A 26212-nucleotide genomic window follows, 5' to 3' on the forward strand; every position below is an offset into this window, starting at 1 on the left:
TAGAAAGCATTTGCTGCAGAGAAAGTTTGTTGTTTGGACTTTCCTGGATCCCTGATCATTCTGCTTGTAGCACAGACACAGTCTTTCTGTCTTCCTGGCCTGTCTCGTGAAATGTTTTTCTGTGGCTTCTGTCTTCCTGTGCACATATTTCAGATCTGTTAAACTGTACACAATGCTAAGCACAAAGTAGGCTTTTAGTAAATCTTGTCGGTAAGGACAAAGTTTTCTGAAAAGTTAGTTAATGTGAGGGTATTAGGTGAAATTTGTTTCTTCAGTCATGGAGAATTGAGGCAACCATAGTGTAGAGTCAACAGCATTGGATTTTGACCCAGAGGACCTGGGTTATATCTCCCGACTCTCCTGCTTTATTAGCTGTGTGCTATGGGTAGAGTCCCTTCACCTCTGGACTTTGGTGTTCTTATCTGTAGAGCAAGGACTTGGACTGAGTTTTCAGTGCTGTGATCCTGTAGGAGGCTGGATCTGGCTGGATCTTTTTTTTTTTCAATATAAATTTATTTATTTTTAGTTTTCAACATTCACTTCCACAAGTTTTTGAGTTCCAAATTTTCGCCCCATCTCACCCCTCCCTCCACCCCAAGATGGCATGCATTCTGAATATCCCTTCCCCTAGTCTGTCCTCTCTTCTATCTCTTCCCCCTTCTCTTATCCCCTTCCCCTTCTATTTTCCTGTAGGGCACGATAGACTTCTATACCCCATCTCCTGTATTTCTTATTTCCCAGTAGCATGTGAAAACATTTTTTTAAACATATGTTTTTAAAACTTTAGGTTTCAAATTTTCTCTCTCTCCTCCCCACCCACCCTCATTGAAAAGGCAAACAACTCAATATAGGTTATACATGTGCAGTTATGCAAAACACTTCCATAGTAGACATGTGAAAAACTAACTCTATTTCCCTTAATCCTATCCTGCCCTCCCATTTATTCTATTCTTTCTTTTGACCCTGTCCCTCCTCAGAAGTATTTCCTTCTGATTACCCCTTTCCCAATCTGCCCTCCTCTCTATCATCCCCCTGCTCTCTTGTCCCCTTCTCCTATTTTCCTGTAGGGTAAGACAGATTTCCATACCCAATTGAATGTGTATGTTATTCCCTCCTTAAGCCAAATCCTATGAGAATAAGATTCACTCATTCCCTCTCACCTTCCCCTGTTTCCCCTCCACTGTAAGAGACTTTCTTTTCTTTTTTTTTGTGAGATAATTTACCCCATTCTACCTCTCCCTTTCTTCTTCTCCGAGTATCATCCTCTTCATCCCTTAATTTTATTCTCCAGATATGACCCCTTAATCTTCAACTCACCCTGTGCCCTCTATCTATCTACATATACATACATATAATTTTTTTCCTCCAACTACCCTAATACTGACAAAGGTCTCATGAGTTATAAATATCATCTTTCCATGCAGGAATGTAAACAGTTCAATCTTAATAAGTCTCTTATGATTTCTCTTTCCTGTTTACCTCTTCATGTTCCACTTGAGTCCTGTATTTGAAAGTCAAATTTTCTATTCAGCTCTGGTCTTTTCATCAAGAATGCTTGAAAGTCCTCTATTTCACTGAATGACCATTTTTTCCCCTGAAGGATTATACTCAGTTTTGCTGGGTAGGTGATTCTTGGTTGTAATCCTATCTCCTTTGCCCTCCAGAATATTATATTCCATGCCCTGTGGTCCTTTAATGTAGAAGCTGCTAAATCTTGTGTTATCCTGATTGTGTTTCCACAGTACTTGAACTGTTTCCTTCTGGCAGCTTGTAATATTTTCTCCTTGACCTGGGAACTCTGGAATTTGGCTACAATATTCCTAGGAGTTTTCCTTTGGGGATCTCTTTCAGGAGGAGATCTGTGGATTCTTTCAATTTCTATTTTGCCCTCTGGTTCTAATATATCAGGGCAGTTTTCCTTGATAATTTCTTGAAAGTGATGTCTAGGCTCTTTTTTTTGATCATGGCCTTCAGATAGTCCAATAATTTTTAAATTCTCTCTCCTGGATCTATTTTCCAGGTCAGTTGTTTTTCCAATGAGATATTTCACATTGTTTTCTAATTTTTCATTCTTTTGGATTTGTTTTACAGTGTCTTGATTTCTCATAAAGTCACTATCTTCCAATTGCTCTATTCTAATTTTTAAGGAAGTATTTTCTTCAGTAATCTTTTGGACTTCCTTTTCCATTTGGCCAATTTTTCTTTTTAGGGCATTTTTCTCCTCATTGGCTTTTTGGACCTCTTTTGCCATTTGGGTTAGGCTATTTTTTAAGGTGTTATTTTCTTCAGTATTTTTTTGGGTCTCCTTTAGCAAGCTGTTGACTTGTTTTTCATGATTTTCTTGCATCACTCTCATTTCTCTTCCCAGTTTTTCCTCTACTTCCCTTACTTGCTTCTCAAAATCCCTTTTGAGCTCTTCCAAGGCCTGGGACTGATTCATATTTTTCTTGGAGGCTTTGGATGTAGGAGCTTTGACTTTGTTGTCTTCTTCTGGTTGTATATTTTGATCTTCTTTTTCACCAAAGTAAGATAATATAGTCTGACTCTTTTTGCGCTGCTTGCTCATGATCCCGGCCAATTACTTGAGTTTTAAACTCTTTGTTAAGGTAAGAGTCTGCTTCCAATGTGGAGAATGTACTGTCCCAAGCTTCAGGGGTTTGTACAACTGTTTTCAGAGATACTTGTAGGGACCTGTAAATTTTCAGTTCTTCCAAGGTGGTATGATAAGGGGTGAGGTGTTTACTCCTTTCCTGGCCTGTGACCACAAGTATTCATTTCTGTCCTGTAACTGTGAGGAGGGGTTCCTCTCCACAGCCACTACAAGCTCCACCAGGCCAGTGCCCCTCCTCACCCCAGGACCACCGCCCAGAACTGTGACCTAGATCCAAGCACAAGGCAAAGCAAGAGATTCCTGCCTCAGCACTGGCAAAGAGATCCCTGCAATCCCTCTCTGATCAGCCTCTGTATTTCCCCTCAGTCTGTGGGCCGGAATCTTGGGAAGCAGCTGCCCCCTGCCCCCCCCAGCCACGCTCTTGGGGAACGGAGCTGAAACCCCACCTTCCTGTCTCAGCACCGACAGAAACAGACTTTTCCCACTGACCGTCTAAGTTTTCTTTGGCATTGGTGGATTGAGGAGTCTGGAAATCTCCACAGCTGCCTTTGATTCAGTCCTCTGAGGCCTGCTCCAGGTTCGCTGCGGCCTGCATGCCCACGCTGCGCTGAGCTGCGCTCCTAGCCCAGCACGATGTCTTGGGCTGGAAGTTTGTTTCACTCTGTCTTTTTGTGGGTTCTGCTGCTTCACAATTTGTTTAGAGCCATTTTTTATGAATATTTGGAGAGGTTTGGGGGAGAGCTCAGGCAAGTCACTGCTTTCACTCCGCCATCTGGGCTCTGCGCGCCCTCCCCCCCCAATCTGGCTGGATCTTCTGAGCTCCTTTTGCAGATCTCTATTTTATAGGTGAGAAAGCGAAAGTCCAGAGAGACTGACTTACATAAGGTCACGTGGCTAAGTCGGTGCCAGAGAGAGGACCAGGACTCCAGGTTCCTCCTGACGCTGTGTCCGTTGTTCTGTCCATTACACAGTGTGGGGGGCTCAAAACTCCCTAGAACTGGCCATTCTTAATGTCAGTTGGTATTGCTCATTTTGACTTTCATGTCTCTCAAGCTGTGCTTATTAGAGATTTGAGTAATTGATGATTTGTGTATTTTCCTTTTCTTTCTCTTTTCTCCTCCTGCCCTGATTTGAACCTACTGAATGCTGCTTTTTGAATACACCAATGCAATGTTGCAAGGTCAGGGTCTCCTCTTTATCAGTGAGGTGAGCACCACACTTTCCACAAGTCATTCATCTCTGAACCTCCACTTTCTGAGCTTAATAATACACTACTTACATTACAAGGATTTTTGGAATGATCAAATGTTGTTGTTCATTCAGTCACATACGACTCTTTGTGACCTTACGGACCATACTGTCCATGGGGTTTTCTTGGCAAAGATACTGGAGGAGTTTGCCATTTCCTTCTCCAGTGGATTAAGGCAAACAACAGTTAAATGACTTGCCCAGGGTCATGAGCTAGTAAGAGGCTGGATTTGAATTCAGGTCTTCCTGACTCTAGATCCAGTGCTCTATCCACTGAACCACGATCAAATAATCATGGATATGAAGTGCTTTGTAACCTTAAAACACTATGTTGAATGTCAGTAGTAGTAGTAGTAGTAGTAGTAGTAGTGGTAGTAGAGGCCTGTGACCTTTGTGTGACCCTTCAGGCATCCCATTGTGTGGGCATCCCAGATCAGGTTACATATTGCCTTCAGAAGGCAATATGTAACTCTAGCAATCATCCAGAGAGAGAGCGCACTCCCTGCTTTGCCCACCAGCCAGCACTCTTTGTGGGTCATTGGCTGGTCTTCTCATCAGTTCTTGGGTGTCCCCTCTGGTCACCAAGGTACATCTTTCTGCATGTGCTGAGGCAGCGCGCCCCCCCCCCCCATTGCTGCCACACAGCTGCAAGCAGTGGCATTGAGTAAGTTAAACTGTGCTTGTATTCAGAATTTGGCTAGGGGGTGATAATAACAGTAATAAGGAAGGAAAAGCATTTATTAAGCAGCTGCTGTGTGCCAGGCACTGTGCTAGGTGTACTGCAAACACCATCTCATGTGATCCTTACAACAGCTGTGGGAGGTAACTGCTGCTATCATCTCCATTTTACAGAGGAGGAAACTAAGGCAGACAGAAGGGACTTGCCCAGGGTTATACACCTACTAAGTGTCTGAGGCAGGCTATGAACTCAGGCCTTCTGACTCCAGGCCCAACGTTCTATCCGGGTGTCCCACCTAGCTGCTTTTGTAATATGACTTAAATATCAAAGTAGGAAATCTCTGGCTCTAGCCTCTGCTCCCACATCTTGAATCATTCTCTCCCCACCTTTCTCTCTGAATGACCCCCTCCCCCCCCACATTCACCATACACTGTGACCACATAGTTTATTGACCATAGCACCAATGAAAGGAAAAATGTTAAGTACTCCTACTTGGAGCCTTCTGTCTTTAATCATCTTGCCAGTCTCTTCCCCCTCCCCCTCCTAGTTCTTCAGGTGTAACTAGGGAATTCTCAAACCATATTTGCCATAAGGGAGGTGGAGTATTTTTCTGGTACTGCAGCTCCAGGCCACAGAGTACAAACAAGGGAAGGGGAGGGGGGAATATGGGTCCCACAAACATATACAGAGCTGCCTGTCTCATTCAGGAATGAGTGTCCTGGTATTTCTGTTTTGGAATGTTGTCTCGAGCTTACTGTTTGTCTCTGGCTAAGTCTAAAGAAATTGGCTTCAAAGGAAGGAAAATGACTAATGTGTATACTACTCTCCCAGACTATTCCTGTCAATGAACATACCCATTTTCCTTTAAGTGGTAGTCCCATTGAAGGGAACCGGTGGTGGCAGGTAGGGTGCGGTGCTTCTATCCCTTTGGTGTGTCTGATGCTTCTTAAGGGGTCAGGGTTTGACAGACCTGACTGATGGAGGTAGAACCCAGCTCTAGGTCTGCAGGGCTCAGATAGGTTCAGGTGTGCCAGGGACGTAGACAGAGCATTTCTGTTTCTTTTCCAGAAGGAAATCCTGGGCAATGGATTAGCCATGCTAAGAGGTTTTCATGGGCAGTTCTGGCTTGACTGCACCATTCATAGTTCCCTAGATAATACCTCAGACTCAGTGGCACACCCAGGGAAATGACTGACTAGTCTCCAAATGCCATTTATTTACAGAGGTTTGGCTCAGTCTGCACTTTCAGTTCTCTGTTTGGACTCCTTCCCTTCAAAGTTCATTTGTTCTTATGGCATCAGCCAACTCCTAGATCAGTTCTTAAACTGAAGGAACTTAAGGACGTGGAGCCCTTTGGCAGTCTGGTGAAGTCTATGCTCCCTTTCTGAGAATGATATTTTTATATTTATGAAATAAAATACACAGGATTACAAAGAAAACTAATTGTACTGAAATATAATTATCAAAGTATTTTAAAAACAAGTTTACACACGCAAGATTAAGAGCCCCTATCCTAAATACCGATGACTCCCAAAACCTACGTGGGTTGTTTAAAAAGTAATTTTACAAGGTGTTTTTTAGATTAAAAAAAAAATTTTTAATAAAAATAAAAAATAAAAAACAAAACATTACCAACATTTTAGAACCTATTAATAGATTCTAAGATTTTGAGTAGGATAGGATTGATAGTCTGATCAGGTCAGTTCTAGAGCCTAGTTTATATCACTGGCTTCCTGGGATTTCCTTTTCATTCCTGAAACTGTGCTTTTGCATGCTGGTTTGCGGTCAGCTGAGCACATTATCTACATGAATAAGCTAGCCATGAATTTGGGCCTGAGCGGGGTACTATTTCATCCACAGTGGGCGCTTGGGAGGCTTCTGAGCACAAGCAGCATCATGAAAGAGAGTCTTAGAGAAAACAGTGCTTTTGGGAGCTGAGAAAATGACTTATGGTCATTTCCTTTCCCCCAAAGGATTCCACAGTGTTCCTGTTGGTACTGCAGAAAGACTAGTGGTGTATCACACCAAATTCTAATTCCTTGCTCACGAGCAAAATTTGCTTTTTATCAGACCTGTGGTTTCACTGGTATAGGGAACCCCTGGTAAAGAAAGCCAAAGCTTGGAAGCACCTGCTCTGCTACTTAGAGCCGTAGAGTTGCATGGGACACTAAGTGATTAAGTGCCCAGGGTCAGAGGCAGGATTTGAACCCAGATCTTTCTGATTCCAAGGCCAATTCACCATATACAACACCATGCTGCCTCTCCAATGTATTATTTGATATTCTACCCACTCCTACACACAAATGCCATTTTGAAGGTATTTCCAATATTTATGAATGGGTATAAATGGTATCCTCCAAATGTAAAAGTTTTAGATATAGCATATAGAACTGAGATTACAGATTGAGCAAGCTAACCCCCTTCATTTTACAGATGAAGACACTGAGGTCCAGAGAGACTCTCTTATCCCTTGTTAGTGCCAAACTAAAATCTCCATTAGAGAGGGAGCCCTACCTTCATGAGCACCCCTTTTATGTTTAAAAGAAGGGTGGGAATTAGATGATCTCCAGGTTGTTCCTGCTCCCTCAAGCAGTCCCTCAATTTGAAGATGAGGAACTTGCCTACAATCTCCCAGCTGATAGATTATGGAATTGCAACTTAACTAGACAGTCAACAAATGTTTCTTCTCTGTGTGACCTTTGGACAAAGCCCTTTCACTTTTATGGCCCCTAGTTCTCTTTTCTGATAAAATGAGTTGATATTTAAGGTGTGTTCAAACTCTTAATTTTAGAATTCCTTTTAACCCAGGTTTTCTAACACTAAGCGCTTCCTGTGATACCACCCTGCCCCTTCCACTTTGTGGATTGAGCATCAAAGGTTTAATGAGTTAGATTGATAGAAGGTATCCTGCCATTCTAGGAAGAATGGAATCCATAAGTCCCAATTCCTAATCAGGACCATTCTGACACAGAGAAGGTGCCTAATAAATGCTTGCTGGCTTGATTTAGGGTTGGTTATGTTGCCTCTAATCAGTGCCCATCTGTAAAGTAGCAATTGTCCAATCAGGTAGGTTCGATAGGAGAGGTGAGAGGAAGTGAGTCAGTGTGTGTTCCTTGTGAAGCCAGTAGAGCCAGGGAGGGGCCTGCCCTCTGTCAACATTATTTTCCGCCTTTTCACTAAATGCTAAAGAGGAATGGATGGGAGCGTTTCCAAACAAGGGTTACTAGGTGACTATTCTCAAATACTTTACTGTTTTTGTAACAACAAGGAACCATATCTAACTCCAAAAGTGTAAGACATAGCACAGCCTGTCACCCCACCAAATGGCCATGCTTAGAAATAAGAGAGGAATCAAAATGGATCATTTAGCAGTTCCATATATTTTCTATATTCTTTTTTGTTTTTCTAAACTAATAGTACAGGTGATTCCACCAAAGCAATTGTTTGCCCTTTCTTCCTGGCCAAGCAGCCTGAACAAGTTCCATCTAAGCTTGTGCCAAGGTGGGAGAGAAGTGCTGTGATGGGAGCAGAAAGAACCCATGGTCAGCCAGTGTTTATTGAGCCCCTTCGAAGTGCCAGGCTTAGTGTTGGTACTGGAAGTACCAATGCAAAATGAGGAAGTTTCTGCTCTTGGAGAATGCTATCTGCAGCTCAGTGAGTGGCCCAGAGAATGCAGCTTGGGGCCTGGAGTGGGAGCCTGGGCAATAAATGCTAGTGATGATTATCGTGTTCACAGAGAAGTAATTATGAGATACTTATAAAAAGAAGTACAAAGTAATTTCAGCGGGCCCTTAAAGAAAAGCTTCTTGAAGGAACTCTAACTGAACCAAACCTTGAAGGGAGCTAAGCGTTCCTGGGGCAGAGGTGAAGAAGGCAAGCATTTCCAGCCTGGGAGACAGCCTGTGCAAGGATGTGGAGACGACAGCAGGCAGGGCAGCTTGGCTTAAGGGTAGAGCTCCCGAGGGGGATGTGCAGTCTCACCTACCACGGACCAGACACTGTGCTAAGGAAGCTAGTGGAGGAGACAGCATACAAACAGCTAGGTACGATTAAGCTGTGTGCGAGTAAACTGGAGACAGTTGACATAGAAAAAGTACTAGAATTAAGAGGGCTCAGGAAAGGCTTTTTGTGGAAGATGGGATTTTAACAGAGGCTTGAGGGAAGCCGTGAGATGGAGATAAGGAAAAGTGAGATGGAGATAAGGAAAAGAATTCCAGACGCAGATTATGAAAGGCTTTAAACACCAGAGGGTTTTGTATTTGATTCTGGAGGCAGAGAGCCACTGAAACTCCTTAAACAGGGGAGTGATGTCACACTTGCATTGGAGGAAGATAAATTGGACAGTTATATGGGAGTGGGCCTAAAGAGGAGAGAGGTGGGATTCAGGAAAACCAGCGAGGATACTGCAGTAGTCCATATGAGAGATGGTAGGGTAATTGTGTGAGGAGATCAAGCATTCTGACCCTTTTTATGTATCATGGCCCCTTCGGCAGTCTTGTCAGGCCTATAGACACTTTCTCAGAATAATATTTTTAAATGTATGAACTACATAGGAATACAAAAGAAACCAATTATATTGAATACAGTTATCAAATATTATTGATAGTAGGAATAGAAATTGGACTTCATTGTTACATGCAACTTTCAGATAAAGGAACTCCCTTTTCCATTGCAGGTAAGGACCTCCTCTGCAACATGTAGTTTTTTAAAAAATTGTTAATTTTTAACATTAATTTTTAAAAAAAAAAATTTTAGTTCTGAACTCTCTTTCCTGCCCTTTTCCCCACTGAGAAGGCAAGAAATGTGATATCAATTATACATGTGAAATCATGCAAACATATTTCCGTGTTAGTCATGGGCAACATATGTAGTCTTAGAGGGTTGCTCAGAGGACTGAGAGGTTAAATGACTGGCCCAGGGGTCATATAGTTCAGTTTGTGTCAGAGGCAGTAGATGAATGAGTCTTTCCATCTCCAAGGTCAGCTCTCTGTCCACTGCATTTATCAGTTGGGGAATGGCTCTTATTTTTATTCTCTGTATGTTTGAGAAATTAGGCCTTTATCAGAAGGACCAGAAAAATACTTTATTTTAATTGTATGTGGTGAAGGAAGAAGTCAGGTGTACGTAATGGTGGAAGCAGGCCTGGGGCACTGTGTCTAGAACTGGGCAACATCTTTCTTATAGGTAAATCAATATGCTTTATGCATCTGAATTACAAAATGGGAGGATGAGTGGAAGGAGGGAAGAGAAGAAGAGGAGAGAAATTAATGTGTTATGGTCCCCCAGTTAAACTGAGGGCTAGCAATGAAGTTAGGGTGGCTTTTGTGGTTTTCAGGAAGGGAAATACCTGCAGGGTAGAGGGTGAGGAGTGCATAATGATGGAAAAGGTGGGAAAAGAGAGAAGCTTTTTAGTGGTGGAAGGAGGTTCTCTTGATGAATGTTCTATGATTGAAGAGAGATGTTCTGTGAAGGGAGATGGGAGCCCTTCCTTCCACACATCCTCCCTTTTTGTAATTTAGATGCACAAAGCATATTGATTTACCTATAGTGAGAATGTTGCCCTGTTCTATACCCGGTGCCCCAGGATTGCCTCCACCATTACGTACACTTCACTTTCGCCTTCACCCCATACAATTAAAACAAAGTCTTTTTCTGGTCCCTCTGATAAAGGCTTCATTTCCCAAACATAAAGAGAATAAAAATAAGAGCCATTCTCCGATTGATAAATGGTCAAAAGATACGAACAGTTTTCAGATGAAGTAATCAAAGCTACCTATAGCTGTATGAAAAAATGCTCTAACTCACTATTGATTGGAAAAATGCAAATTAAAACAATTCTGAGGTACTACCTCATATCTATTAGATTGGCTAATAGGACAGAAAAGGAAAATGACAAATGTTGGAGGGGATGTGGGGAAAATGAGGCAGTAATGCACTGTTGGTGGAGTTGTGAACTGATTCAACCATTCTGTAGAGCAGTTTGGAACTATAAAAGGGCTATAAAACCATGTATACCCTTTGACTTAGCAATACCACTACTAGGTTCTATATCCCCAAGGAGATAAAAAACAGAAACGAAAAGAACCTACTTGTACAAAAATATTTATAGCACCTCTTCTAGTAGTGAAGAATTGAAAATTGAGGGGATGCACATCAGCTGGGGAATGGCTGAACAAATTACGTGATGTGATTATGATGGAATACTGCTATGCTATAAGAAATGATGAGCAGGATGCACTCAGAAAAACCTGGAAAGACTTACATGAGCTGATACAAAGTAAAATGTCCTGGGTACCCAGTAGCAGCAGCAGTGTGTGGTGATCAGCTGTGAATCAGCTTAGCTCTTCTCAGCAATCCAGTGACCCAAGACAATTCAGAAGGACTTATGATGAAAAATGCTCTCCATCCCCGGAGAAAGAAGTGATGATGTCTGAATACAGACTGAAGCATACTATTTTAACTTTCTTTTTCCTGAGGGTTTTTTTTTGTCTTGTTTTCTTTCACAAATGTGGAAATGTTTTACATGTCTACATAAGTGTAACCTATATCAAATTGCTTGCCTTCTCAATGAGGGGTGGTGGGGAGGAAGGAAGGGAGAGAATTTGTAACTCAGAGTTTTAAAAATGAATATTAAAATTTGTTTTTACATGTAACTTGGGAAAAAGAAAATACTAAATAAATTTTTTTTTTAATAGCAAAAAACTCCATTAAGAATTACTGTTTTCTGCTGAAATATGGAATGAGAAAAGTCATGAAAAGGGGAAAGTGTAGAGTTATAGGGTTCAACTCTGAGAAGCCAAAAACAGCATCCAGTGACAGACTCTTGGATTTAGAAGGGATCTGAGAGGCAGTGTGATACAGTAGAAAGAATATTGGAGTTGAAGTCAGGGGGCTTGGGTTCAAATTTTGAATCTGTCATTTATTACTTGGGAGACTTTGGGCTAATCACTTAAACTCTGTGAGCTTCCTAGCTTTGTCTGTAAAATGAGGGGACTGCACTCTGACAGCCCTTCTACCTCTAATGTTATTAATGTTGGGCTCTCTAAAATATACTTGATAATGATCCTCTAGCTTTCGCTTGCAGATCTCTAGGGATGGTGACCTCACTACCTCCTGTGGACAGTGCTAATTTTTAGAAAGTTGTTAAATTATACCTTTCTGTAACTTCTAGTCTGATTCTGCCCTCTAATTTTGCCTTTAAGGATAATACCTTAATACTTAATAACAATCCTTTTTCTGGGCTATCATGTTCATAGATGTTTAACAACTACAAAATCGAGTTAACATTTTGCTTATCCATTGATTAGATGATCCTTAATATTCAGTTTCCTAGAATACCTATAAAGTCACCAAAAAAAGGCTTTTAGGGAAAAGATCAAATAAGGGAGATAGGACCACCCAGAAATGCCATAATGGTAATGGATAAGAGAAGGCAGAACTATTCATTTTTAAAATTTTGCTTCTGACTCTGCCAAGAGAAATAACAGAACAAAATGGTTAATAGAGTTGAAACCTAACATGAGTAAGGATGTAGTAAGAGAGTACCTGGCAGGTGTGAATTCAAGCCAACCAGACATCACGAGCATTCCTGAGTGCCTACTGTGTGCCAGGTCTGTGCTAAGCACTGTGGACACTGATGGACACAGTGCTGAACCACTGCCTGTGATCTTTGAGAGATTATGGTGAACAGGAGAGGCGTGATAGGACTGGAAAGGTAAAATGTCCTGATACTCAAAAAGAGAGGAGAGTGAAATCTGCAAATAGTAAGCTGGTATACTTAGCTTCAGTTTCTAGAAAAATATAGCCATTGTAGATCACTTAAAAATGTTATTTTTTTTTTTTACATTTTACATTCTGAGTTGTCTCCCTCCCAACCCCAAAGGCTAACATTTGATATGCCTATATATGTGGAGCCATCCAATACATACTTCCATATATCACTTCTTTCTCTGAAGGTGGATAGCATTTTCATTCTTAAGTCCTTCATAGTTTATTTTAATTATCATATAATTCAGGAAAGCTTAATCATTCCCAATTTTTCTTCGAACAATATTGCTATTACTGTATCCAAAGTTCTCTTGGCTCTGCATTATTTCATGCAAATCTTTCCATGCTTTTCTAAACCCAACCTGCTCATCATTTCTTACAGCAGAGTAGTATTCCCTCACAATCATATACCACAACTTATTCAGCCATTCTCCAGTTGATAGGTATCCCCTCACTTTCTAGTTCTTTGCCACCACAAAGAAAGCTGCTATAAATATTTTAGGATGTATGTGTTTCAGCTACAAAGGACCTATAAAGAAAGATGCTCTCTACCTCCGGAGAAAGAACTGGTATATGGAACCATGTATTTTATAGTTTCACATGTATATCTGTGTCAGATGTTGGCTGGCTCTAGTGTGGGGTTGAGAAGGAAGGAGGGAGGAAAACAGCTTGGAACTCAAATGTAATAAAAAAAAATTAAATTAAAAAAAAGAACATATAGGTACTTTTCCTTTTTTCCCCTGGTCACCTAATAATGGTATTGCTGGGTCAAAGGGCATACACACTTTTATAACTCTTTGGGCGTGATTCCAGTTTGCTCTCCAGAATGGTTGGATCAGTTCACAGTTCTATCAACAGTGTATTAGTGTCCCAATTTTTCCACATCCCCTCCAATATTTGTCATTTTCTCCTGTCATTTTAGCCAATCCAATAGGTATGAGATGATAACCTCAGAGTTGTTTTAATTTGTATTTCTCTAATCAATAATGATTTAGAGCATTTTTTCATATAACTATATATAGCTTTGATTTCTTTTTCCAAAAACTGCCTATTCATATCCTTTGACCATTTATTAATTGAGGAATGCTTCATATCCTTATAAATTTGACTCAGTTCTGTATATATTTGAAATATGAGGCTTTTATTGGAGAAACTGACTATATAAATTTTTCCCCTAATTTTCTGCTTTCCTGTAGAGCACATTTTTTTTAGAGCACATTTTAAAAGGTATTATTTGTGGTGGTTTAACAAAGGAAGTCGTGGCATTGATCAAGTTCAGCATGGCTTTGTCAACAATAGGTCATTTCAGGCCAGTATTTTCTTTTATGACTGGGTTACTAGACTGGTAGAGACTGGATTAAACCAAGAATGCAGATTGGGTCGACATTAGGAAGACTGTAAAGATAATAGACTATGTTGATAACAAAACTAATAAAATCATATTACATCAATAGATACACAAAGAGCATTTGACAAGTACATTTATTTATGTTAAAGACACTAGAAAGCTTAGAAATAAATGGATTTTTCCTTAATATATTAAAAATATCTATTAAAGCCCAAGAATTAGTATTATTTGAAATGGAGTCCCTGATTAGAACAGCAGTGGGGAAAAAACACTACTTAGCGGTATGGAAAATAGTAAATACAAGAATTACAGAAGAAAAGTTTTACAGCCTTGGTGTCATCCTTGCCCTCTCACTCTTGCTTACCACACACATCTTAAATCAGTTGCCAAATCTTGTAGTTTTATACCTTTACAACATCTTCTGCTTTATTTGTATCTCTCCTTTCTCTCTACCCATGGTCATCATTACCTCTTATTTGGGCTATTGCAGTAGCCTTCTAACTGGTGTCTTTTCTGTCCCTACTGCAGTCCATCCTCCCCTGAGCTGCTAAGGTTGCTTTTCTAATGCATTGGTCTCATTTAATTAGCTCCCTGCTCATTGAGCACCACTGGTTCCTTGTTACTTCCAAGATCAAATATAAGCTCTTTTGTTTGACATGTAGAGCTCTTCTGATCCTGGGCCCTTCATAAGAAGCCTCTATTCTCCTTACACGTCATTCTCCATCACAGACTTCCTGATGTAGCGATACTGGCCCACTTAAACACTCCTCTTGATTCTGTGCCTGGATGCAAGTGGTCTCCCTGGCCTTGAATGTTCTGTCTCCCTTTTCTCCCCCTCCTGTCCACCCTGGCTTCCTTCAGGACTCAGCTCAAATCCAGTCAAGCTTAAAGAGACCCTTCCCTAAGAAATCACTATTTAACAAAAACTGCTGGGAAAACTGGAAAAATGTATGGCAAAAACTGGGCATAGACCAACGTCTTACACCCCGTATCAAGATAAATCAAAATGGGTATAGGATTTAGATATAAAGACTGATACTGTAAGCAGAGTAGAAGAGCCAAGAATAGTTTACCTTTCAGATCTATGGAGAAGGGAAGAATTTATGACCAAACAAGAGATAGAGAACATTATGAAATGCAAAATGGATAATTTTGATTACATTAAATTCAAAAGTTTTTGCACAAACAAAGCCAAGGCATCCAAGATTAGGAGGGAAGCAGAAAACTGGGAAAGAGTTTTTACAACCAGTGTCTCTGATAAAAGCCTTATTTACAAAATGTATAGAGAACTCAGTCAAATTTATAAGAATACAAGTCATTCCTCAGTTGACAAATGGTCAAAGGATATGAACAGGCAGTTTTCAGAGGAAGAAACTGTAGCTATCTATAGTCATATGAAAAAATGTTCTAAGTCACTGTTGATTAGAGAAATGCAAATCAAAATGACTCTAAGGTACCACATCACACCTATCAGATTGGCTAACATGACAAAACAGGAGAATGATAAATGTTAGAGAAGATGTGGGAAAATTGGAACACTAATGCATTGTTGATAGAGTTGTGAACTGTTCCAGTCATTTTGGAGAGCAATTTGGAACTATGCTCAAAGGGCTATAAAATTGTGCATACCCTTTGACCCAACAATACCACTTATAGGTCTATATCCCAAAGAGATCATAAAAATGGGAAAAGGACCCACATGTACAAAAATGTTTATAGCAGCTCTTTTTGTGGTGGCCAAGAATTGGAAATTGGGGGGATGCCTATCAATTGGGGAATGGCTGAATAAGTTGTGATATATGAATGTAATGGAATATGTGCCATAAGAAATGATGAGCAGGCAGACTTCAGAAAAACCTGGAAAGACTTGCATGGACTGAGGCTGAGTGAAATGAGCAGAACCAGGAGAACGTTGTACACAATAATAGCCACACTGTGCGATGACTGACTTTGATAGACTTGGCTGTTCTCAGCAATGCAAGAATCTAAGACAGCTCCAAAAGACTCACGATAGAAATTGCTCTCCACACCCAGAGAAAGAACTATGGAGTCGGATTGCAGATGGAAGCAGACTATTTGCTCTCCCTTTCCTTTGTTGTTTTGTTTTATTGCTTCATTCTTTTGGTCCTCCCATTTGTTCTAATTGTTCTTTACAGCATGACTAATGGGAAGATACACTTAATATGAATGTATAAGTAGAACCTGTATCAGATTGCATGCCATCTTGGGGAAGGGGAGAGGAGTGGGAGGGGGAGAAAATTTAAAACTCAAAATCTTATGGAAGTGAATGCTGAGAACTAAAAATAAATTAATTAATTATCAAGGGGGAAAAAAAGAGGCCCTTCCTAGTCCCCTAGCTGCTAATGCTCTGCCCTTTCAAATTGCCTTCCATCTCCTCTGTATCTGTCTTGTATGTACCTAATTATTTATGTTGTCTCTCCATTAGCATGTGAGCTTTTTAAAGATAGGTGCCACATGTTTGCCCTTCTTTGTATCCACCTGGCACAGTGCCAGGTATATAAATAATAGCACCAACTAGGATCTGTGAGTGTTTTAAAGTTTGCAGATGTTCTCAAATCAACCTTGGGATCCAGGTACTATTATTATCCCTCATTTTACAAATGAGGAAACTGAGGCAGGCAGATGTTAAATGACTTGTCCAAGGTCACACAGTAAGTTTGAGACCAGATTTGAACCCAGGCCTTCCTGACTCCAAGTCCACGGTTTTGTCCACCGCCTCCTTGCTGCCTGTGGTAAACACTTAATAAATTTTTTGTTGCTTGACTGATTATAGTGGTGAGAATTGTAGACTGAATCCCATCTGAGATGCTTACTGTATGTGTGACTGGGGCAAGTCACTTTACCTGTTAGAGCCTTAGTTTCCATATGTGTAAAACCGGAGGGTGTAATTGAGATGGTCTCTAAATGACCTTCTAGGTCTAAATCCTATGATAATAACATTGATTCCAAATGAATCAGAAAGTAGCTGCTGAATATTGTCTTTTCTACTAATAACGAGGTGTAACATTCTTGCTGTTTTAGGAGCCATCCTTGATCGGCGAGCGTGAGGAGTGAGGCCCTAGTAAAGAGATGAATTGGTGAAGCCAGGATGAAGCTGCTACCGGGCGTCGGAGTGTTTGGGACTGGCAGCTCTGCTCGGGTTCTGGTCCCGTTGCTGAGAGCTGAAGGCTTCACCATTGAGGCACTGTGGGGCAAGACTGAAGAGGAGGCAAAGCAGCTTGCTGAAGAGATGAGCATTTCTTTCTACACCAGCCGGACAGACGATGTATTGCTGCACCAGGACGTGGATCTGGTTTGCATCAACATCCCCCCTCCACTCACTCGACAGATAGCTGTGAAAGCTCTAGGTACAGTGAGGTTTATCTGTCAGGCCACCAAAAAAGGCATAGATTGATTTTAATTATTTCTTTTTCAGTGCTTGAAACATTACCAGACACCTTAACGGGTATATGTACAGATTGTCAACCAGCATGCCCTAGTTTCCTTCTCAATCCAAAATCTTCAGTAGTAGTAACTGGTGTTTACACAGCTCTTCAAGGCTTACAAACCACTTTCCTAAACATAACCTTGGATAGTACTAGTATTGTTTATCCCTGTTTTATAGATGAGGAAGCTGAGATTCACAGAAATTAAGTAATGAGGACATAAAGCTGGATTTTAAAGCTGAGTCTCCTTACTACAGTTCAGCTTATTTTCCCCTCCCTTTCAGTCAGTGTGAAAATGTAAGTGAGCCAGTGATCTAGAACATATCCCCCTGGGGTGTATCAGGATGATATAAGAACTTCAGCTGCACTTCTGCCTTTTAGAAGGGTGCCATTGCTTGAAGTAAGTACGTTTGTCTTGCCACTAAAGTCCTGGGCTGGAAAATGTTCATGAGAAAACATTCCCCCTCAATAAGGCTGTGCCCTATAGGTTAGATAATCTGTATTCTCTGTGACTTCGTGGAGCCTCAGAGCTAGAAATGACCTTAGGGTTAATTTAGTCCTAATATCACATCACCTAGGAAGTGGCAATGCTGGGGGTAGATATGAGATCTAAAAGGGATCTCAGAAGCCGCTCCTGGGATTTACTTTTTGAAATAATGCTCTGTTTTATTTTCTGGTTTGAATTCTCTCCCTCCCAACCTCTTCTTCCCTCTCCACTCTCCTCCTTCATTGAGAAACAGGAATAACAAAGCACATTACAGAAGCCAATAGGCACCATTTGCCATGTCCAGAAAAAGCCCCCCAAAACCACGAGCCTCAGTCTGAACCCCTCACCTCCCTATTTGGAGTAGGTAGCATGTTTCATCACACTCATAAAGGTCAGATAGTGCAGGAAGAGACCTTGATGAACATCTAGTCCAACCTTCTCATTTTGCAGTTGGGAAAACTGGAGCCTACAGAGATCATTACATGACCAAGGTAGAGCCAGGATTTGAACCTGGAACCCTTGACCCCAAAGCCAGTTCTCTTTTTGTGCTGCCTCAATACTAGAGCTACTGTCTTCTGATTCCGAGGCTCCTGTTGTTTCCATGTAGATTGGCTAAAAACAAGTGTAAGTCACAAAGATCTCCAGTTATTGACAGTGCAGTTTGTAATGCAAAAGGCAGTTTAAGCAAAGGCTGATCCAAGGACCCTTTTAACCCAGTGTGTTATGTACTTACTATGTGCCTTTCATTGTGCTAAGGACTGGGACAGTTTTTGTGGTTGTAGTTGTTCAGTCACATCTGACTCTTCATGGTCCCATTTGGGGTTTTCTTGGCAAAGATACTGGGGTGGTTTGCCATTTCCTTCTCCAGCTCATTTTACAGATGAGAAACTGAGGCAAACAGGGTTAAGTGATTTGCCCAGGGTCACACTGCTAGTTAAGTATCTAGGGCTGGATTTGAACTCAAGAGGATCAGTCTTCCTGATTCCAAGCCCTATCCAGGCTGTAACCACTATCCACCTAGGTGCCTAAGGACTGGGGCAAAGGAAAGGTGAAAACATGGTCTTTGTCCTTGAGGAGCTCACATTCTAATAGGGAAGACAAAATGCAGATAACTGTATAGATATCATGTATGTAGTCTATCTCAACTTTGAGATTCTGTGCAACTATGCCTTTAGCGGTTTTGTTGTCCCGCTTCTGATTTCTGCTCCATATTGCTGAATTCAGTGGCCTGATGGCTGGTGGTCATTATCATAGTTGGCACATATGTATTTCCATTTCTATATCCTGAAGCACCGTAGACACTATTGCTCAGTGTTAGTAAATACCATTGTTTAACAAAGATGTTATTATAAGCAAATTTCACTGTTTTATGTCCTGAGGACACAAAATCCCCAGCAGACTCTGGGAGAATGGCCTTGCCAGTTCATTGATGTCTTACTTTCAACCTCTAAAACAGATCAGAGACACAGTGATATTCTATCATACATTGATCTGGGGCCTGCAGAACTTTTTAAAATTGCTTCCTAAAGTTCCTGTAATAAGAAATAAAGTTAAATCAGTACCTATTGTGTATCTGCTGTGAGTAAGGCCCATGAGGCAGGCACTTGGGGGATGTACAATGAAGTAAAAAAACCAGTCCCTATCTCAAGGAGTTTGCCATCTCATTGGAGGGAACCAAGGAACAAAAGGCATGAAAACTGAAGTGATACTATAGTAGAGCTGTCAATGCATTAGTTAACTTTTCTTGAATTGTTTATTTCTCTCTTTTTTTTTAAATCTTTGTTATAAAGAATGACACTGGGAGAAGAGGCAAAATATTTGGAAATAAAGGTGATCTCAAAACAAAAGATCAGTAAAAATAAGATTTAAAAAGGTAGAAGGGATGTCCTGAGGTAGTATGTTATTGTCAAATTTTATAGATAGTGACTACTTAGATTCAAAAATTTTCTTTTACAAATTTCTAAGACTCTCAGAATTTAATTTTCAGAACATTCTGAAGATGACACTCCTGTCCTACAAGCTAATGTTGCCTTTATTCTGGGTGCTATTCCTGTTTGTTTGGGGTTTTTTTTGCTTTTAGGCAATTGGGGTTAAGTGACTTGCCCAGGGTCACACAGCTAGTAAGTGTCAAGTGTTTGGTCTGAGGCCAGATTTGAACTGAGGTCCTCCTGACTTCAGGGCCGATGCTAGCCCCTTCTGGGTGCTATTTCTAAGCATCCAGGGACTAAAAGAGTAAAGTCACAAGGTAGTGGCGCTTACGTATGGGGTCCTCTGCTTGGCTCTGGGAATATGAAGATGAAAAACAACAGGGAACTCGAAGATGTGGTCATCTGGGAAGCTAGGGAAGTTAGAGGTGTAGTGCAGTGTGTAGAGGAATCAAAACAAAGTACTCTAGGAAAAGGTTTTTGTCCGGAGGAGAAGATTCCCCTGAGGGGGTCGGGACAACGTCGTTGTGGAGGGGGCACCTGAGCTGAGACATGAAGGAAAAGGAAGCTCCGGAGTCAGTCTGTGCTCCTGCGTGCACTTGAATTGAGAAAACACACACACACACACACACACACACACACACACAAAACCATGTCACTGAGGTGGGAGGTGGCAGGTCAAGATAGGAACTAACTGACCCAATTTGGTTAGAGCCACAGGGTGTGAAGGGCAGTAGTATGAAACAAGGCCAGAGAGGGAGGTGGAAACCAGATGGAGGAGCCTCAGATGCCAGAATGTGGAGCCGATAGTTTGTCCTGTATGTCATAGGGAGCCACTGTACCTGGTGACTTCAGTAGGCCAGGTGAGTTTACAAAGTAGCAGTAGGATTAAGAATCAGAGGACCTGAGTTTGAAGTAAGACTCTGCTGCTTGGTGTGGTCTTGAGCAAGTCACTTCCCTTCTGAGCCTCAGTTTCCTCATATGTAGAATGGGGAGATTTAACCAGCGTTTCTTGAAATGTGGGTTGCAACCCACAGTTTAAGAAGTGCTGAAGGGGTTGTGAGTGGAAAAAGTTTAAGAAGCCCTGGACTAGACAATAAAGTCTGTAATTCTTTCTACCTCTAACAATAAAATAATTTGTTGACATGGCTAATTTTATTTCACATTGTTTAAGTGCAGTCTAGCACAGATGAAGTCAGTAGTTCAATCAGAGACACAGCTCAAGAGCTTCCCATTTTCCTGGCCGCCTTTTAGGACTATAGTGACTGTGGCACTGTGCTAGGTGACAGAATTCCCCAGTAATCTTTGGTCAGGTGCCTTCTGTTCTTGGTGTGTAAGAATTCTGCAATTTTGGCCCATTTAGGTAAACAGGAAGTAGGAAAAAAGAACAAAGGTATCTGAGAGCTTATATAGTAGTTCTATGTATTTTTTTTCCTTCTCCAAAAAAATCTTCTCTCAGGAAGTGAATGTACTAGAAACCACTTTCAGAATATGCTTTGTACCTTAGTGACCTGGCTACTAATACTAGTTAACTCTAGTCTGTGACTGTAAGGTTTTTTCAGTGTTTCTTTCAGTTTATCTTGACCTAGTCAGCTTAGCTGTGGTCAGACAGCCCAGGTAAATTAGTTTTAAAAATTTCATCCACAGTATTGCCATAGCAGTAGTCTGGTGGACCAAGCACTAGACTGGTCTAGGGGTCAGAAGACTGTGTCTCTATGCTTTCTGCTCTGTCACAAGCATGGCAAGTCACCCACTGTAGGTCTCAAGTTCTTTGCATATAAAATGAACATAACAATAATTGTCCCTCCCTAATTAACCAGGCTGTTGTTAAAGAGAAAGGAGTTAATAGATGACTGAACTTTGAACTCTTTGGAAGGAAGGCACCAGTGTCATCATAAAATAGAACAGCTGTCTTCTGCTCTGCCAAGCTAGACTGGTCTGGAAATCAGATAACCAGCGTTTTGAGTTTGGGCTCTGACCCATACTAGCAGTGTGGCCCTGGGCAAGTCAGGTCACTTATCTGAGCCCCAGTTTCCTAAACTATAAAGTGGTTAGTAGTAACATCTCTTAAAGCAGTGAGGAGCAGTGGAGGTTAAAGTAGGTTCAAGAAAGCTTACCAAGAGAGCCAGCTTAGTTGAGTCATCCCCAGGGCCTTCGGGGATGGACATGGAAAGAGGACTACAAATGGGAGAAAAATGGAAAAGATGTTCAAAATGCATCTACATGGACTTTTTTCCATCAAGGCCAATAGAACCTCCATACTTGGATCCTGACATCACTGTCCCTGAATCACTTACAGAGGTGTTAGAAATGACAAGAAAGATAATACAGGTGGGGAAAACAGCTTAGGTGCACAATGAGAACAGTCTGTTATTATCCCCATTTTACGGATGAGGAAACAGGCCCACACAGGATCACATGGCTAGTACACATCTGAGACAAGGATTTGAACTCAGCTCTTCCTGACTACATTTCTGTATAGAGGAAATACATTTGTAAACACACCGAGGAACCGATCTCCATGATATCTGGAGGGGAGAACCTTAATAACTGTTGATCTCAATGCCTGCTCTCCCCTCTACACAAAGTCTTTATGAGTCATCTCTGTAAGACTTGAGGGAGTCCTCAAGGGGGGTGTCAGTATATTCATGAATGAATCACATCTTTGCTGTCTCACAGAGAATGATAGTCCCATTGTACTCACAGTGTGCTGAAATGCCACCTTACAGGCTCTTTTGTGATGCACTAAATGTTATTCCCTACTGTAATGGAGGAAATACTGCACAGAATTCAGACTGAGGGATTTGTCTTCACTATCCATAGGGAATTCTTATTTCTTGTGGATAGTGAGGTCCTCCACATACTTCTACTTGTGGATGACATTATGTTGATTGCTTTAAATTCCAAGACTTTGTAGCCTCTTGAAATAGGTCTGTGATCACTGAAAAAGAGTTTGGCCTATCCATACACAAAGGAAAGATCAAGAAAGATCAAGTGGATGAAGAATGTTTATTGCACAGATTTCACCATGCATTTTGAATGGACACTCTATAGAGCTTATCCAACAATATGTATGCTTAGGACAAACAGTAAGACATATATCTGGGCCCACATACAAAAAAGAGAAGGAAAGTGGACTGTGTTGTGTTTTTTTTTAGGAAATTACAAAGCACTTTTCCTGAAACTAAGCTTTCCGTGATAGCAAAGGCCCACCTTTTTCAGGACAAACATTTTACCAGTGTTGCTATATGGCAACTAGGAAACCACTGCTTCCAAAAAAGTAAAGATATGTACCACACAGAGGGAACTGGAAAGGCTCGTGCTAGCTATGAGCAGGCTGCAACACAGAACCAATGAAGAAGTTCAAAGAAAAACAATAGATGTTCTCCAAGGTTTGGTCCTAGGCCTCCTCTTCTCCTCTAGTATTCTCTCTTGGTAAAGTCATCAGTTTGCTTGGGTTTAACTATCATCTTTATGATCCTAGACTCCCAGATATATATATCTACCCCTTTTCTCTCCACCGAGCTTCAGTTCTGCATTACTAATTGCCTGTGGGACTTTTTTTTTCCCAAAGAGGATGCCCTGGAGACATCTTAAACTTGATGTGTCTAAAACTAAAATTATTTTAAAAACCATTATTAAAACCGCCATCATTCCAGTGTTTCATGCTTCTCATCTTGGTGTTATTGTCACTTTCTCACTCTATTTAAGCGCTCGGCATGCTTCTTGACACATTGTTGTTATTCTCATTCAGTCATGCTCGACCCTTTGTGACCCCCTGAACCATAGCATAGCTCTCTTCTGTGCTCCACTATCTCCCAAAGTCTGTCCAAGCTTATGTTCATTCCTTCCAGGACACTACCCATCTCATCCTCTGCTTTCCCCTTCTCTTTTTGCCTTCAATCTTTCCCAACATCAGTCTTTTCTGATGAGTCTTGTCTTCTCATTATGTGGCCAGAGTATTTCAGCTTCATTATTTGTCCCTCCAATTAAATATTCTGAATTAATTTATTTCAATATTGACTGATTTCATCTCCTTGCTGTCCAAAACACTCTCAAAAGTTTTCTCCAAGGGCAGCTAGGTGGCACAGTGGATAGAGCACCGGCCTTGGATTCAGGAGGACCTGAGTTCAAATTCGGCCTCAGACACATAACACTTACTAGCTGTGTGACCCTGGGCAAGTCACTTAACCCCATTGCCTAACCCCCCCCCAAAAAAAAAGTCTTCTCCAGCGTCACAATTTGAAAACATGGATTCTGTGGCACTCAACTTTCCTTCTAATCCCACTCTCACAGCCATACGGGAAAAACCATAGCTTTGATTCTAAGCACCTTTGTCAGTATGCATTGTTAGTATGCTATCCAAATTTGCCATAGCTTTCTTTCCAAGGAGCAAGCGTCTTTTAATTTTATGGTTGCAGTTGCCATCTGCAGTGATCTTTGAGCCCAAGAATGTAAAATCTGACACTGTTTCTGTTCCTTCTCTTTGCTAGGAAGTGAGGGGACCAGTTGCCGTGATCTTAGCTTTTTTAATGTTAAGCTTAAAGCCAGCTTTTACATTCTCCTCTTTCACTCTCATCAAGAGGCTCCTTAATTCTTCAGTTCCTGCCATTAGAGTGGTATCATTTGCATATCTGAGATTGTTGATATTTCTCCTGGGAACCTTAATTCCAGCTTTTGATTTGTCCAACCTGGCATTTTGCATGATGTACTTCAAATATAAGTTAAAATAAATAAGGTAATGATATACAGCCTTGTCATATTCACTTGTTCCATGTTCAGTTCTAACTGTTGCTTCTTGACCTGAATATATATCTCCTCAGGAGACACTAGTAAGATGATCTGGTACTCCCATTTCTTTGAGGACTTGCCACATTTTGTTTCGATCCACACAGTCAAAGGCTTTAGTGTGGTCAGTGAAGCAGAAGTAGATGTTTTTCTAGAACTCCCTGGCTTTTGCCATTATCCAGCAAATGTTGGCAATTTGGTCTCTAGTTCCTCTCCCTCTTTGAAAACCAGCCCACACTTCTGGTAATTCTCAGTTCACATATTGCTGAAGCCTTACTTGCAGAATCATAAGCATAACCTTGCTGATGTGTAAAATGAATGCAATTATTCGGTAATTTGAACATTCTCTGGCATCACCCTTCTTTAGGATTGGAGTAGTATAAACTGATTTTTTTTCTAATCCTGTGGCCACTGTTGAGTTTTCCAAATTTGCTGGCTTCCTGAGTGCAACACTATATATGTGTCTTCTTTTAGGATTTTAAATAGCTCGGCTGGAGTTCTGTCACCTCCACTAGCCTTATTATTAGCAATGCTTCCTAAGGCCTAATTGATTTCATTCTCCAGGGTGTGTGGCTCTAGATCAGTAACCATACTATCGTGGTTATTGGTGACATTAAGATCTTTCTTGTATAGTTCTGTATATTCTCGCCACTTCTTTATCTTTTCTATTTCTCTTAAATTCCTACTGTTTTTGTCTTTTATCATGCCCATTTTTGCATGAAATATTCCCTTAATATCTCTGATTTTTTTGAAGAGAGCTCTTTTCTTTCCTATTCTATTGTTTTCTTCTATTTCTTTGCATTATTCATTGAAGAAAACCTTATCTCTCCTTGCTATTCTCTGGAACTCTTTCAGTTTAGGTATATCTTTCCCTTTCTCCTTTCCCTTTCCTTCTTTCCTCAGCTATTTGTAAAGCTCCATGAGATAACCATTTTGCTTTTCTGCTCTTCTTTTTCTTTGGGATGTTTTTTTGTTGCTGCTTCCTGTACAATATTGCAAACTTCTTTACATAGTTCTTTAGATACTCTGTCTACCAAATCTAATTCCTTAACTATATTCGTAACTTCCACTTCATATTCATAAGGGATGTTATTTTGGTCATACCTATACAATCTGAGGTATTTCCCTATTTTTTTCAATTTAAGTCTGAAATTTATAATAAGAAGCTCATGATTTGAGCCACAGTCAGCACCAGGTCTTGTTTTAACTGACTGTGTAGAGCTTCTCTCCATCTTTGGCTGCAAAGTACATAATCTGATTTCTGTATTGACCATAATGGTGAAGTCTATATGTAGAGTCACCTTTTGGGTTGTTGAAAAAGAGTGTTTGCTAGGACTAGCAAGTTACCTTGACAAAATTATTAGTCTCTGCCCTGCTTCATTTTATACTACAGGGCCATACTCATCTGTTATCCCAATTATCCTTTGATTTCTGACTTTAGCATTCCAATCCCTTATGATGAATGTAACATTTTTTGTGTGTGTTACTTCTAGAAGATGTAGGTCTTCATAGAACTGATCAACTTTGGCCTCTGTAGCATCAGTAGTCAGTTTGCCTTGGCTGGAAATGTATCATTCTGTCATTTTTGAGACTATATCCCTCTGCTGCTTTTCTCCCTCTTTCACTGACGATGAGGGCTACTCCAATTTCTCCTAAGGAATTCTTGCCCACAGTAGTGTATGTAATGATCACTTGAATTAAATTCCCTCATTCCTGTCTATGTAAATTCACTGACACCCAAGGTGTCAGTGTTTAATCTTTCCATCTCCTGTTTGACCATATCCAGCTTACCTTGGTTCATAGATCCAACATTCCAGGTTCCTATGCAATATTGATCTTTACAGCATCAGACTTCCTTTCATCACCAGACACATCAGCAGCTGAGCTTTCTTTTGGTTTTGGCCCAGCTGCTT

At 40.8% G+C, this 26212-nt stretch overlaps 1 protein-coding gene across 1 annotated transcript in view; it reads left to right on the forward strand.

The window, feature by feature from the left end:
• Positions 1–26212, forward strand: part of ENKD1 (enkurin domain containing 1) — a 96517-nt gene that overhangs the window by 20056 nt on the left and 50249 nt on the right. Inside the window, 1 exon segment of the mRNA XM_020989330.2 lies at positions 16696–17021. Within this exon segment, the coding sequence (XP_020844989.1) occupies positions 16763–17021 (259 nt within the window). The 5' untranslated portion in view covers positions 16696–16762.

Source organism: Phascolarctos cinereus, unplaced genomic scaffold (assembly GCF_003287225.1).
Source record: "Phascolarctos cinereus isolate Bilbo 61053 unplaced genomic scaffold, phaCin_HiC Scaffold_2;HRSCAF=192, whole genome shotgun sequence".
Lineage (NCBI taxonomy): Eukaryota > Metazoa > Chordata > Mammalia > Diprotodontia > Phascolarctidae > Phascolarctos > Phascolarctos cinereus.